This window comes from Cyprinodon variegatus, unplaced genomic scaffold (genome assembly GCF_000732505.1).
Source record: "Cyprinodon variegatus isolate N-32 unplaced genomic scaffold, C_variegatus-1.0 Scaffold613, whole genome shotgun sequence".
Lineage (NCBI taxonomy): Eukaryota > Metazoa > Chordata > Actinopteri > Cyprinodontiformes > Cyprinodontidae > Cyprinodon > Cyprinodon variegatus.
The window spans coordinates 396,234-409,838 of NW_015151066.1; the positions used below are offsets into that span (position 1 = coordinate 396,234).

Genomic DNA, 13,605 nt, shown 5'->3' on the forward strand with positions numbered 1-13,605 from the left:
GACCAACATGTCATGCTAACCCCGAAATCCCACATACTCCGTCAGCGCTCCTCCCCGCTGCTCTCCAGACCACCTGCACAAAGCAAAGCCTACAGCCTCCACTGTGGCTCCCGTCCGCTCCCCTCTGAGTCCCTTGGAGATCGTAGAGGGCATGCGCGAGATGATTAAATTCAAAGCTGCAAAACATGCGCAAATGATCCATGGTTTCCGCGAATCATTAAAAATAATTACAATTCATTAATTGTTTTGGATTTTTTCATTAATTTCATTAAAAAAAATATTAATTTTTATATTTTTTTTATTTTTCGGTGTAACAATCAACATATACCGAACCGAAAACCGTGACCACGAAACCGTGAACCGAACCGTGGACTTTGTGAACTGTTCCACCCCTAATAAATATATACTCATATACTCGTTAGCCTGATAAACCAGACTAAATGGTAGATGAAAGGTGTTATTTAGTCTGGCCCCGATGGATGAGACAGGGGAAGATTGTTGATGAGAATCTGACCCTAGCGGAGGGCCCTGGGTGCTAAAATGATATAAACCAGGATTACATTTGCTCAAAGTGTTAGATAGAGAATTTGTTTAAAACATTTGAGAATTTGATGGACAAGGCTGGATGAGGACTCATGGAAGCAATAGAAGTCTTCAAAGCTTTCAGCAAGAAAAGGGCTCCAAAAGACACCCTGGTTGTAAAAGTCCCCTGATATTGATTACATATTGTATGAGCTTTTAAAAAATGAAATAAGAGCTAAAAATTATTTATTATATATATATATATATATATATATATATATATATATATATATATATATATATATATATATATATATACATACATTCATATGCAAGTGGTCAGAAAGATTCCATAGACTACATAGAGGAATATCGATTATTTAGTAGAGATGGTTGTTTTGTTAGAAAATCGTCATTGATAAATAATTTCTCTTTTTTTTTTTTTTACCCCAAACTACATATAATATCTTGACTTGTCAAAAAAAGAAGTTATTTTAGAATAGATGCATTAATTAAGAATCAAAATGAAATCATTTTATTTTTTCCACTTGCAAATCACTAGTCAGTCGGTCAAGGGAAAATGAGCAGATTTCCCTCTATAGCTCATTGGTTGGTGTTTCTCCACTTTTATTTGATGATGATAATTATTACTACGGAGGCTTCTCTATTTCATGTGTTTGTCATTCCTCTTTGAAGCAACTACTAGAAGGAAACATTTGCCAATTCACAGGGGTTACGAGATATAATGGCTGGCCTGAAACTCAAAGGTTGTTTAAACCTTTAGCAGTAAATCATGACCAGAAGCTCTTATCTGAATCCCCAGAGAAAGGCCTGGTTATGAACTGTGGGTCCTACTTAAATCTGAGAGGAGAAAGAAAATGCAGCAGAAACCAAGATTGAGACCCAGCCTTTATTATTTAGCTTTTAGCATCACAAAAACTAGAGCAGAACGGAAAGAAGGTCAAATTTAGGCTTTTTCCTAGCTTCTCTCATGGACACGCTGATTCTAATGTTGTTTTTACCTTCCTGTCTATTGGCTTACAGGAGGGGCCTGATGCTCAAATACCTCAGAGTTAGACTTTTTTGTCTGGAAGTTTCTCATGTTGGATCACTGTGAACCAAATCATTTATATTCAAGCTGGACATTCCTCTAGATAAACTGTCTGGGTCAAGCTGACAGAAACTAAACATTATGTGCTGCTTCTTACCTAACCTGTTAAAGATGTATTCTCACCTCATTGTCTTTTTTTTAATATTATGCATTTTTATTATTTTCAACAGTTACTGTTTTTAAATGTTTATTGTTGTCCTGAAGGATCTTGGGTGGTTTGATAACCCCAAAAACAGTGTTGGGGCGCTCACTACAAGACTGGCTACAGATGCAGCCCAAGTTCAGGGGGTGAGTTCAAATGGTTGAACTAATGTTCCGCAGAAGGTTGTAGCAGTGATCCAGCAGCTGAAATCGCTGATCTTACTTTCCGTATCCTTCAGGCCTCAGGTGTACGCCTGGCGACATTCGCCCAGAACTTTGCCAACCTCGGCACCGGGGTGATCCTGGCGTTTGTGTACGGCTGGGAGCTGACTCTGCTGATTCTGGCCGTGGTGCCTGTCATTGCTCTGGCCGGAGCCGTGCAGATGAAAATGCTCACCGGGCACGCAGCGGAAGACAAGAAGGAGCTCGAGAAGGCTGGAAAGGTGGCGAATCACCCTCTGGAAATGTTACTACAGACCCTTGTTTTTTTAGGCTAATTTTTTTTTAATGCTCTATCTTTAGATTGCTACAGAGGCTATAGAAAACATACGCACCGTTGCCTCTCTCACAAGAGAACCAAAGTTTGAGTCCTTGTATCAGGAAAATCTGGTAGTTCCCTATAAGTATGTGCAGATATTCAATCAAATGTGATTTAGCTGAAGGCTAATTATCAAGAAGTTAACTTTTCCCCTTAACGCAGGAACTCCCAGAAAAAGGCCCATGTGTACGGCTTTACCTTCTCCTTCTCCCAGGCTATGATCTACTTTGCCTATGCAGCTTGTTTCCGTTTCGGAGCCTGGCTCATCATTGAAGGAAGGATGGATGTGGAGGGAGTATTCCTGTGAGTATTGTCCTATCTTCTAGGCAGATGTTCAGCAGTCGGTTTAGGATCAGAAAAATGTAAACCTGATAACATCTCAGGTAAACATTCTTGCCCTCACTAGAGAACTTTTTATTGCGTTAAAGATTACACCTGTTCATGTGGTGATTCACTCTACATACAAGCATGTGTTGGGATCATACAGTTATTCAATAATTTACTGCAAGAAATAGTTATGGCTCCCATTTATATTGTACCTGTTATCTTAAGCAGAGTCTGAAGTCCACTGAACAGTCTGAACACATAGAACTGCATAAATATTCCCTCCTATTGCTTTGGCACCTCTGAAGCAAACATGGAGATTATAAAAAACAAAACAGCTTTTTAGAAAACTTTTTGAGTGAGAAGATGCATGTAGCTAAAATAAGGCACTTGTATTTGCTATTTTCTTTAAAGATATGATTTATTACTTTGTGAATAATACTAAATAAATATGACTAAACTTTTTTGTTTGAGTTAAGCAGTGTTTATCAAAAATATTAGATTTGGCAAAACTATGATAAATTTTAATATCAAAGGCTGCGAGTGCTATGCTTTCAAAGATTTTGCAAAGCATGGTTAAGGGAGGAGAGTGGTTCTGTGTCCCACAGGGAGACACTCTGCAAGGAAGATGTTCTAAAAGTCCTGTAGTTTCCGCACTATAAGGCGCACCTAAAAGCCTTACATTTTCTAAAAAACCATCAGCTGCCTTATAATTCCAGTGCGCCCTATGTACAAATCAAGATTAAGCTTCTTCAGGTCTGGTAACTGACGTCTCCATTCTCTCCAGTAGAAGAAGTAGCACCTGGCGCATACTTGGATTTTTCATTTTAATTTGTATGTGTTAAGACCCCCTAATGGCTCCTTTCAAGAGATAGGCGTATGACGTAGAGTTTAGACTCAGTGCTATCAGTTGCCCAGTAAAACATGGGATTAGAGCAGAAGCTTGAGAATTAAACATTAATGAATCAATGGTGCAGAAGTGGAGGAAGCAAGAAGATGATCTGTGCCAAGAAAAGAAGACTAAACAGAGTTTCCGAAGGAACAAAGCTGGATGGATACAGTTAGAGGACAAAATCGAACAGTGGGTTATTGAACAGAGCAGCAAGTAGAAGTGTCTCAACAGTCACTTTTTAGCACGCCAACTTAGCAAAGACTTTAAGAGGCGGTCCTTCTTGGTGCTTGCGGTTTATGAAACAACATAATCTGTCCATCTGCTCACGAACTGCTGTTTCGCTGCAAGGGCCAAAAGACTACCAAGAAAAGCTGGCCTCTTTCCGTGCATACTGCAAAAAGATCTGTGAAAAAACATTGGACCAGAGCACATCATGAAAATGGATGAGGTTCCACTCACCTTTGATATTCCTGTGAACTGCACTGTGGATGAAACAGGAGCACGTACGGTGAATGTTCGCAACACAGGGAATGAAAAATCATCCTTTACCGTATTTCTTGCCTGCCAGGCTAATGGCCAGAAATTTCCACACTTTGTTATTTTCAAGAGGAAAACCTTGCCAAAAGAAAACCTTTCTGCCTGTGTTATCATCAAAGCTAACTCACAGGGATGAAGAGAAGATGAGTAAGTGGTTGAGAGAAACTTCCATCAGGAGACAGGGTGGCTTTTTTCACACAGCTCCGTCCCTATTGATCTAAAACTCGATGCGCTCCCATATCACCGTTAGTTTCAGAAAAACAAGTGAAGTCCACTTAATCAGTGCTTGGTGTCATCCCGGGTGGATTGACAAAATAACTCCAGCCACTAGATATTGGTGTCAACATGGCATTCAAAGCAAGACTGTTAACTGCTTGGGAGCAGTGGATGTAGAAGGCAAACACACGTTCACCAAGACAGGGAGACAGCGTAGGTTTACAGCTTAAGAAGGTTGGTCATATTGTAAATACCATAATATAGTATATTAAAGTTTGACTTGCATATCTGTCTGTTATATTGATATTCTCTTTAGTGCAGCTGCATCTAGTGGTATCTAGTATAATGCAACTCTACTCTAGCTTCTATTCTGTGTGCCTTATATTTTTAACCTTTATTTAACCAGGAAGTCCCATTGAGATTGAGAATCTCTTTTTCAAGAGAGACCTGGCCAAGGTAGCAGCCAAACCACAGGAAGTTCATACATATTTACAACATATATGAAAAAAAAAAGTCAAAATAGGTAATTCATTAAAGGTGTGCGAAATAATGCAGATAATACGGTAGCAATAAAAAGCCTGATTAGTTTGCTAATAAAGGGTTTCCCAAATATTTCAGCCTTTGAATCCCAAAAGACTGGCTAACCCCTAAAAATATATGTAATTACTTCAATCTATATATAAATATAAAGTAGAGTAATTATGTTACTAAAAAAAATTACATTGGATTCTTCATTATTTTATGTGTTTTTAATATAATGATACATTTAATTATTTGATTGTGCATTTTGCAATTTAATGGCATAAATATTTGAACCACATATTAACATATTAGGAAAATAAAATAAATACTACATCCTATTCACCAGGAAAAATTTTAGAGGTGTGGGACCTTTTTGGGACCTCTGATAAACTGCTAATACGGCTAAACTTAGTTTTGCCCATCAGAAATCTTATAAGTATTTGTTTGTTTTTTCTGTCAGTGTGATTTCTGCCGTTCTGTTCGGAGCCATGGCGGTCGGAGAAGCCAACTCTTATGCTCCAAACTACGCCAAGGCCAAAATGTCTGCTTCCCACCTCATGATGCTGTTGAACAAAGAGCCAGAGATCGACAACCTTTCAGAGCAGGGAGAGTCACCGGTATGGCACCAAGCAACACTCACCTTCTACACTGTAGAGGAAGGTCTTTCTGCAAAGTCATTGTTATGCAACAACTCTTTCTGATCTAAAGGATACATTTGAGGGTAACGTGACCTTCGATAAGGTGAAGTTTAACTATCCTACACGGCCAGACGTGCCCGTCCTGCAAGGCCTGAATCTGAGTGTGAAGAAAGGAGAGACTCTGGCCCTTGTTGGGAGCAGCGGCTGTGGAAAGAGCACCACCATCCAGCTGCTGGAGAGGTTCTACGACCCCAGAGAGGGCCGAGTGGTAAGGAGGAGGAACACACACCTCAATATGAGAGCTCCCTGCCCTTCCAGTCTGATAGTTAATGTTTGACTGAACCATAAACAACAGTTCATGGCGCATGAAGACATTGCAGAGTTAATTCACCAGGCAAACTTTGATCTAGGATTTAAACCATTTATTGAAGCTCAGAGAGAGAGAGCATTTATTATTATCTTCTGGTGTCTGGCTTTATCATAAACCTTAATATGAAGCTTTCTTTTCTCTGTTTATAATAAAAATAATCTAAAATAAAATATAAATGTACACTAGGGGTGGGTATTGCCAAAGAAGTAACGATTCGATTCGAATCACGATTCACAGGCCACGATGCAATTCTATCACGATGCATCACGATACTTGAATTATTGCGATGCGTTGCAATATTTTCTCCTCCATGTTTTGTTTTTTAATGACTCGGCACAGTATCCCACGGCCGGAAATGCTTGCGACACAAGGCAGGGTGCGTCAACACATTTGCAGCGACATCTACTGGACTGGAAGTGGTATTGCACTTGTTTTTGGCTGATGTTCGCCAACCATTCATGCAATTTTATTTATTCATTTTTTTAAATTAATAATCGATTCTTGGCATCAAGAATCGATGCAGTAGATCACGAAAATCACAATCACGATGCATCATCATCACGATTATTTTGCACACCCCTAATGTACACAAGCTGTTTAAATCATACAACCTCATCCCTTTTAGTTGTGTATAAGGAATTTGTATTACTATAATTATATTGGTTGTTGACATTTTGTATAAATATAAAGTTTGAAGTCTTAAAATGTTTGAAAGTTACAGGGACCTCTTCAGAGGAAAACCAATAATGCTGAAAATGTATTTAAGGCATCAGTTTTAACCACAAGTACTAGTTTGTGTGTAGGTAATGAGCCAAAGGTTAAAATAGATATACAATCAAAATAGAAATTCCCAGGATCTGAACTACATGCTTAACATCACATAAACAAATGAACAAGCAGATTACAGTATAGCAGTCATTCTTATATTCCCCCTTAACAATAGGCAAACTAGTCTGATATCAGAAAACATTTTGGAAAGTTCAACTCTATATCACACTTTTTTCTTCAATCATTCATGATGAATTTATCCAGGAACCATGAAATAGACAAAACCTTTAAAAAAAAGTTTATTTTTAATTTAAAAGTAGTTGCTAATTAGGCCCACATTTTGGTCTGATAGCAATAGGACTTAATTTAGGTCAAATGAGGTTGTAACGGTGGTCATATTTAGATTTTTATAGCCACTTCATTGGTTAAATATATTGGTTAAAAAAATATACATATAACTGAAATAATAAGAGAATGTCCAGGTAGTTTGGAAGAGAAATAATATCTTTCTAAAAGCACTTTGGTTTTAGCCTAAAGTCCCATATAAAAATAAACATCTTCTGGTGTTTCTTTTTTTCCTTTCTTTCTTTTAGCCATTTATAAATTCTGAAGCCACAGGTTCCCTAATGATGTAGCTGCCTTTGAGAGTGGGTGGAAAAACGTATATTTGTCCATGCAAACTAAAAACAGATAATTGCACATGTATTTATTATGGTAAATTTAATCTGTTTTGTACGTCATTTCACCGTTGTGTAATTTGTTTTTAAATTCACAGTAAAATGTTTATCTTACTGTATATTTATTAAACTAAAAGGAAGGTCCAGCTGAATATAAAGCTCAGTGCAGCAGAATAATCTCATAAGTGGATGTTTTAAAACAATCAAAATATCAATTCTAGTATGTTTGGTTTATTAAGTGGGATTTAAAACCTCTACAGCAGCGGTCCCCAACCACCAGGCCGCGGACCGGTACCGGGCCGCACAGAATAATTTATCGACGATCAGAGTCTGAGTGATGTTTTATTTTGAAAAATATAAAAAAATTGCGGTATTCTCTCCCAATTACATCAGTGCCTCTTGACACAGGTTAAGACTCATCCTATCTATAACATCCTATCTTTGTGAAGCGGGATTTTCTGCGGTTAGAGCGACCAAAACAACGCTACGGAGCAGACTGGACATCAGGAGCACACTTCGTGTGTCATTGTCTCCGATTACGCCTCGATGGGACCGGCTTGTTTTATTTATATGCTGTTTGTATTTGATTTTATGCCAGTTGTATCATTTTACTTTATCGTATTTACCCGCCCGGCCGGTCCGCGCGGGGGGTGGGGGCTGATTTGAATACGATCAAGTAAAAATCGGTCCATCCCCCGCCCCCCCCAGCCGGTCTGTACCCCCCCCCGGTCTGCGAAAATATTGTCTGACATATAGCGGTCCGTGGTGCAAAAAAGGTTGGTGACCGCTGCTCTACAGAACACCTTCTGTCATGGCTCTTTTTACCAGATGTTGATGAATACATCTTCAATAACATCTAACAAACTTAAAGCACACTGAGCTCTCTGATCATTCTTTGCTTATTCTCAAAAGACTAGATCGTCCTTTCTTATGGTGTGTTCAGACCACACACTGTGGCCACTGTGAGAGTGATGGGTGTTAAAGTGGCCAGCGGTGAACTCCACCGGCTAAGGGTGTTCACTGCTCAATATATTCACTATCAGCACAGGAATGCCATGTGATGTTATTCAATAAGTTTATATCAAGAGACTGGCACAGCACAAGCATGTGCTTGGATGGTGAAATCATCGGCCGTGATTAAAAAACCAAACAACAGTTTCACTTGTACAAATAAAGAAGCAGTGACAAAGTAGGCTAGATAATTTCGATTCAATTCGGTGCTTAATGGACAATTAACCTCTGGGTGACCTAAAAAATTATCTTTAATATATCTGCAACAACAGTAGCACATAGGATCTCTCTCTTTTTTTTTTTTTGTTCATTTTTACAAATGATGATTTTAAATGCTAGAACTTGCACCAATGAAGCACTTCCAATTCTGTCAATTTCCTGAGTTTTTTTACGTCAGTGGGGATTCAGTTTCACGCAGCTGAAGCTCCTCCTATATGATGATGCAGTACAGGGTGAGACGGTGACTGAGACGAAGACGGTGATAGATGTGTGTCGAAATTGAGTCTGTTTAGCTATTCCTGTAATGATTTGGCCAAATGTTGTGGATCATTAGTCTACTGAAAGCTATGCTGAGAGGTTTTAAGTGGTAGAGTCAAAGTCAGCAAAGTTCAACTGCATCACTACTCACTGCCACAGGGCGGTGCTGAACGCACTAAATGTGAACTGGAGCTTTATGTCCCACACATTGACGATGCCTCGGTTGGCCCAACTTTGCCCTCAGGAGGACTCAGACCATCCGACCTTTGGGCAGGTAGCCCCACTCAAGGGTTTAAAGCACCGCCGTGGTAAGACCGCAGTCTCTTTACCACCTTCTAAGACAAAAAGGACCAAGCTTTGAGGGTTCAGAGAATATCTACTGAATTGGCTGAGATGAGGTCGGATATGAGGTCTGATGCTTCACTCCCAACAACTGGGCTCTCCTCTTCTCCCATGCCTGGCTTGTTCGCAGAGGAAGATATTTTTCTCTTGCTGCATCTGCCTCTCACTTTAGAAATGACGACTATTATCGGGAAGAGGCACTCCTCTCAAGCCTTGAGACTCGCTCTTTTTCATCCTAGACCACAGTTGGCGAGACTGGTGACAACTATGCAGGATATCATGTGTATGGCCTTGAGGCAACTGCAGCTGGAACTCCCGCAAGAAGAGTCCGCTGCTTTTGGTAGTGCTTTTTTCATCTGTCCACTTATGGCCTGGTTCTGGCTGCCATGCATGGGTCAGCCAAGGCTGGCCTAGATCATATGCCAGCAGTTGAACCTGCTGTTGCCTAATAAATTATGTCCGAAGAGTCCCTGCACTGTGTTTGATGCCCACAAACTCGATGCCGGGTCAACGATGACCACCTCAGTAAGTGTGCTGGTTTCCTTGGGAACTAATTGGCAAACTTCTTGTTTGCCCCCTCTGCATTGCTTCAGCATGCTGTTGTTGCAACTTCAGCTGGGGATTTGGTGACGCATTATCGGAGGCCTTTGAGCTGATTACCAAAAAGCATGGCCGTGTCATGTTTTTTCTCATCCAAGCTCTTCTGCAGGTCTGGCTGGCACAGTCTCCCTCTGCATGCCGTAGAACCCTCAGAGGTGTCCCAGTTGTGCCAGGGGAGCTGTTTGGAGCTGCTCTGGAGGCACTTGAACTGACCTTTCATGCTCGTCAGACTAGCCAGCAGCTTTCCGGCCTCCGAAGGAGTATGCCTCATCTAACCCCCAGCAATCACTGTGTCTCTATTGGACCCTATGGTGTGTTGCAAGGAGGTGGTCCCCGCAGAGGCTAGTCGCAGGGGCTGGGGCGCTGTGTGGCAACGGAGAGCGGTTTGCACATTTGGGGTCAACGGCAGCGCAACAAACATATAAATGTTCTGGAGCTACATACTGTGTTCATTGCTCTCAGGTGCTTTCTGCCCTACCTACAGGGGAAGCATGTACTGGTTTGGACAGACAACATCTGTGGTTTACCACTCGAGTGCAACACAACAATAGATTGCTTATATTTTCTCAGTGGTGCTCGGCCCGCAATGAGGTACCAGTTTCCTGCCCAGTGCCTACTGTTCAAGAGTTTGTCCGGTCTCTGCTTGATAGGGGTTGTTCTCCTTCGTCCCTTAAGGTATATGTGGCAGCACTCTTTCATCATCCAACTGTTGATGACCATCCGGAGGGCCAGAGTCTGGTCTCTCTTTTTCTGTGAGGTGCTTATAGGTTGCGCATGCTGCTCTCTCCTCAAGTGCTTGACTGGGATCTTCCTTTGGTTCTCAACACTGCTGTTCACCTTTCAAGCCCTTGGTGCAGTGGAGCTCAAGTGGCTCTCATATAAGACTGCCTTTTTATTAGCCATTGTCTCAGCTAAGAGGGCTTTGGATCTACATGACTTTTCTGTCAGTCCCTCATGTCGTGTCATCTTGTTACCTTTTGGCCCAACTGTGCGTTTGTGTCAAAGTATTGCCCTATTCACATTTTAAACAGCCATTGAGGTTGGCCTGGTTTCAAACACAGTCTGGTACGACTGAGGAAGGGTCTGAGTTGTTGTGCCCTGTACCGGCACTGGAGGCATAATATATTGCTGCACAGACCAGCTTTTTGTGTGCTATGGAGGTTCCAAATGGGGCCGTTCTAAACCTAAACATCGCTCCCACTGGCCTGTGGATGTCATCTACAACACCTACAGTGCAGTGCGCTGCCCACTGCCCATCAGTGTGAAGGTCCACTCTACCAGGAGCATCTCTGCTTCCTTCGCTGGCATGAGGGGGGTTTTGCTGGAAGCCATAATTGCATATTCACCAGGTTGTACAATGTCAATGTGGCTGCTCCTCATCCCTTGTGCCAACTTCTTTTACGATGTTCGGCTGGGCCCTCTCAGTGAGGTATGCGCTCAGGATTCCTTGTGACATGGTTGGTATTAGTTATTCAGTGCTCTCACCACCACCCTCTGGCAATCAGTAGGGATGAAATGGAACAAAAGTTACGAATGTAACTACGGTTCTATGAATCCCTATTGACTTCCAGAGATTTTCTGTCACTCAGAATCCTTGCTTCCGCAAAAAGATTATGTAGGAACAGAGCCCTGGATGATGCCAGAATATATAACTTCTGAGTGGTGATCCAGGGTGTCACAAGTGTGACTTTGTTCCTAGAGTTATTTGAACTGCGCATGGGCGAAGGGAAAATTCTGTGCTTTCAGCACCACCCTCTAGTGGTCATCCAGGAATCATAGACATTTATTTATATTCATAACTTTTGTTTTAAATTGAACCTTGTGATGATACTATATACTCTAACAAGATTCCCAGGAGTTTTAGCCTCGGTTTGATCACTTAATTTGGGACATGCTTTATCCTCCAGGTGATGGACAGCATTGATGTGAAACAGCTGAACATCCACTGGCTAAGATCTCAGATTGGCATCGTGTCCCAGGAACCAGTGCTCTTCGACTGCACTCTGGCGGAAAACATCGCCTATGGCGACAACAGCCGCAAGGTGACCATGGAGGAGATTGAGGCAGCCGCCAAATCTGCCAACATTCACAGCTTTATAGATGAATTGCCTCAGGTAAATGCACACACATCACACAGAACATCAAGGTTATTATCCCTTTATATGTCCTCTATTTTAGGTCAGGTTTATCTCCTGCAGCAAATGTTGGAGTACATTCTTTGTTTAGCTTGTTGAGTAATAAAGGTGAGGTACCTAATGTAGGATCATGACACCAAAAATCTCCTTTTTTATAATTTTTTCCCCTATTCATTTTTTGTTCCTGGTGATAAATAAAACATTTTGTGTGTTTTGAAAATAATTTAATCGGCTTGAAACGAAATTGTGTATGCAGCAAAATTTATCACCAGAAAGAATCAACACTTCTGATAAACCAAAGCAGTTCATAGTAAAACCGTGTTTACCAACTTATTCTTACCACCCATGATGTTGTTACATAACATTGTTTAAAGTTGATTAAATATTTAAATAAAGTTGATTTTATATTTTGATGTGATGCTGTATTCATGCAGGACTTGAATACTGGTTTCAGCTTGAATTGAATATTTACAAGTAAACAGTTATATTCAATAGATTACAAAATTATTGAAAAGCATAATTTCACTAACTCAATGGAGTCAGTGAAACCAATTATTTAAATTATGTTTTCAAGCCTTTTATTTCTGTTAAATATGATTTCATGTTAACAGCTACTAAAAACACATTTCATAATATTAAACCAGACCAGTTCAATTAATTATATAACCGTTTAATTTTTATTTCATATGCAGAAATGTTATCTCAAATTAAAAGTATGTATTAAAAGGAAATGTGTGCAGGTTTATAGACCTTTAACCTGACAAGCTTCTTTGGGGTACATTTTTTAACAGTATGATCAGCAGCAGAGATAGAAACGGTCTTTTATGGAGAAGTGCTATGATTGTGAAAGAGCATCACTGTTCCAGAACAGAGGGACAATATTGGAACGGTCTGGGGCAAAGGTTACTTCCTGCATGGTTATCTAAACAGCTTTTGAAACAACTTCAAACAATAGACTCTTGATAGCTTTTCTCAGATTTTTTTACCTGAAAATTTTAAGGCTGCAAGAAAATGTCTGAGGTAATCTTAAGCAGTTTTTATCAAGCACTTACCTTTATGAGGTTTAAAAGGTCTTTGGTCATCCAGATAAAATGTCTGTGATGACTCGCAACGTTCAAAAGTAATGGTTTATGCTTTAACTACAATTAACCATGTATGACTTATGCAGTTTTGATCATATCTTCTCAGATTCAAAAATATCTTAACATTTTTTACAGATATTCTAAACTTTAATATTTATACTCATTGAGCTTACCTATTTATTGCAACATGATTAATAATGTAGGTTCTGTAATCAAAAAATGGACAACCATTTAGCAGCTGTTTTCTCACTCGGCTTCAGGCTCAGTTTAAAGTTTTCTATAATTGGAACAAAATATCCCATGTGAAGGAAACCCTCCTGGAAAACAGGCAATGACTCACCCAAAACATAAATATCCTGCAAACATAAGACTTGATTACAGGAAACTGCTTCCACAAATATGTAATGCTACTCTAAAATCTCTGTTTCTGACTCTTTCTGTCCTCTTCTCTGCTTGAGCAGAAATACAACACTCAGGCGGGCGATAAGGGAACGCAGCTGTCTGGCGGTCAGAAGCAGCGAATAGCCATCGCCAGGGCCATCCTCCGCAACCCTAAAGTGTTGCTGCTGGATGAGGCTACCTCTGCTTTGGACACAGAGAGTGAGAAGGTTTGTCTTTCTATTCCATCACTGAAGCTTTGATTACTAAATGATCTTCAAGCAACTGCAAAATCAATCACTTCCTAGAAAGGATGGTGGGCAC

General features: G+C 40.3%; 1 protein-coding gene across 1 annotated transcript in view; it reads left to right on the top strand.

Annotated features, from left to right (window-relative positions):
• The window catches only part of LOC107096292 (multidrug resistance protein 1-like), a 98,763-nt gene that overhangs the window by 83,359 nt on the left and 1,799 nt on the right, over positions 1-13,605 (top strand). The window contains exons 16-23 of the mRNA XM_015392887.1: positions 1,838-1,921; positions 2,014-2,217; positions 2,297-2,397; positions 2,475-2,615; positions 5,264-5,420; positions 5,512-5,709; positions 11,594-11,800; positions 13,365-13,511. Coding sequence (XP_015248373.1) covers positions 1,838-1,921; positions 2,014-2,217; positions 2,297-2,397; positions 2,475-2,615; positions 5,264-5,420; positions 5,512-5,709; positions 11,594-11,800; positions 13,365-13,511 — 1,239 coding nt within the window. The remainder of the gene's footprint in view (positions 1-1,837; positions 1,922-2,013; positions 2,218-2,296; positions 2,398-2,474; positions 2,616-5,263; positions 5,421-5,511; positions 5,710-11,593; positions 11,801-13,364; positions 13,512-13,605) is intronic.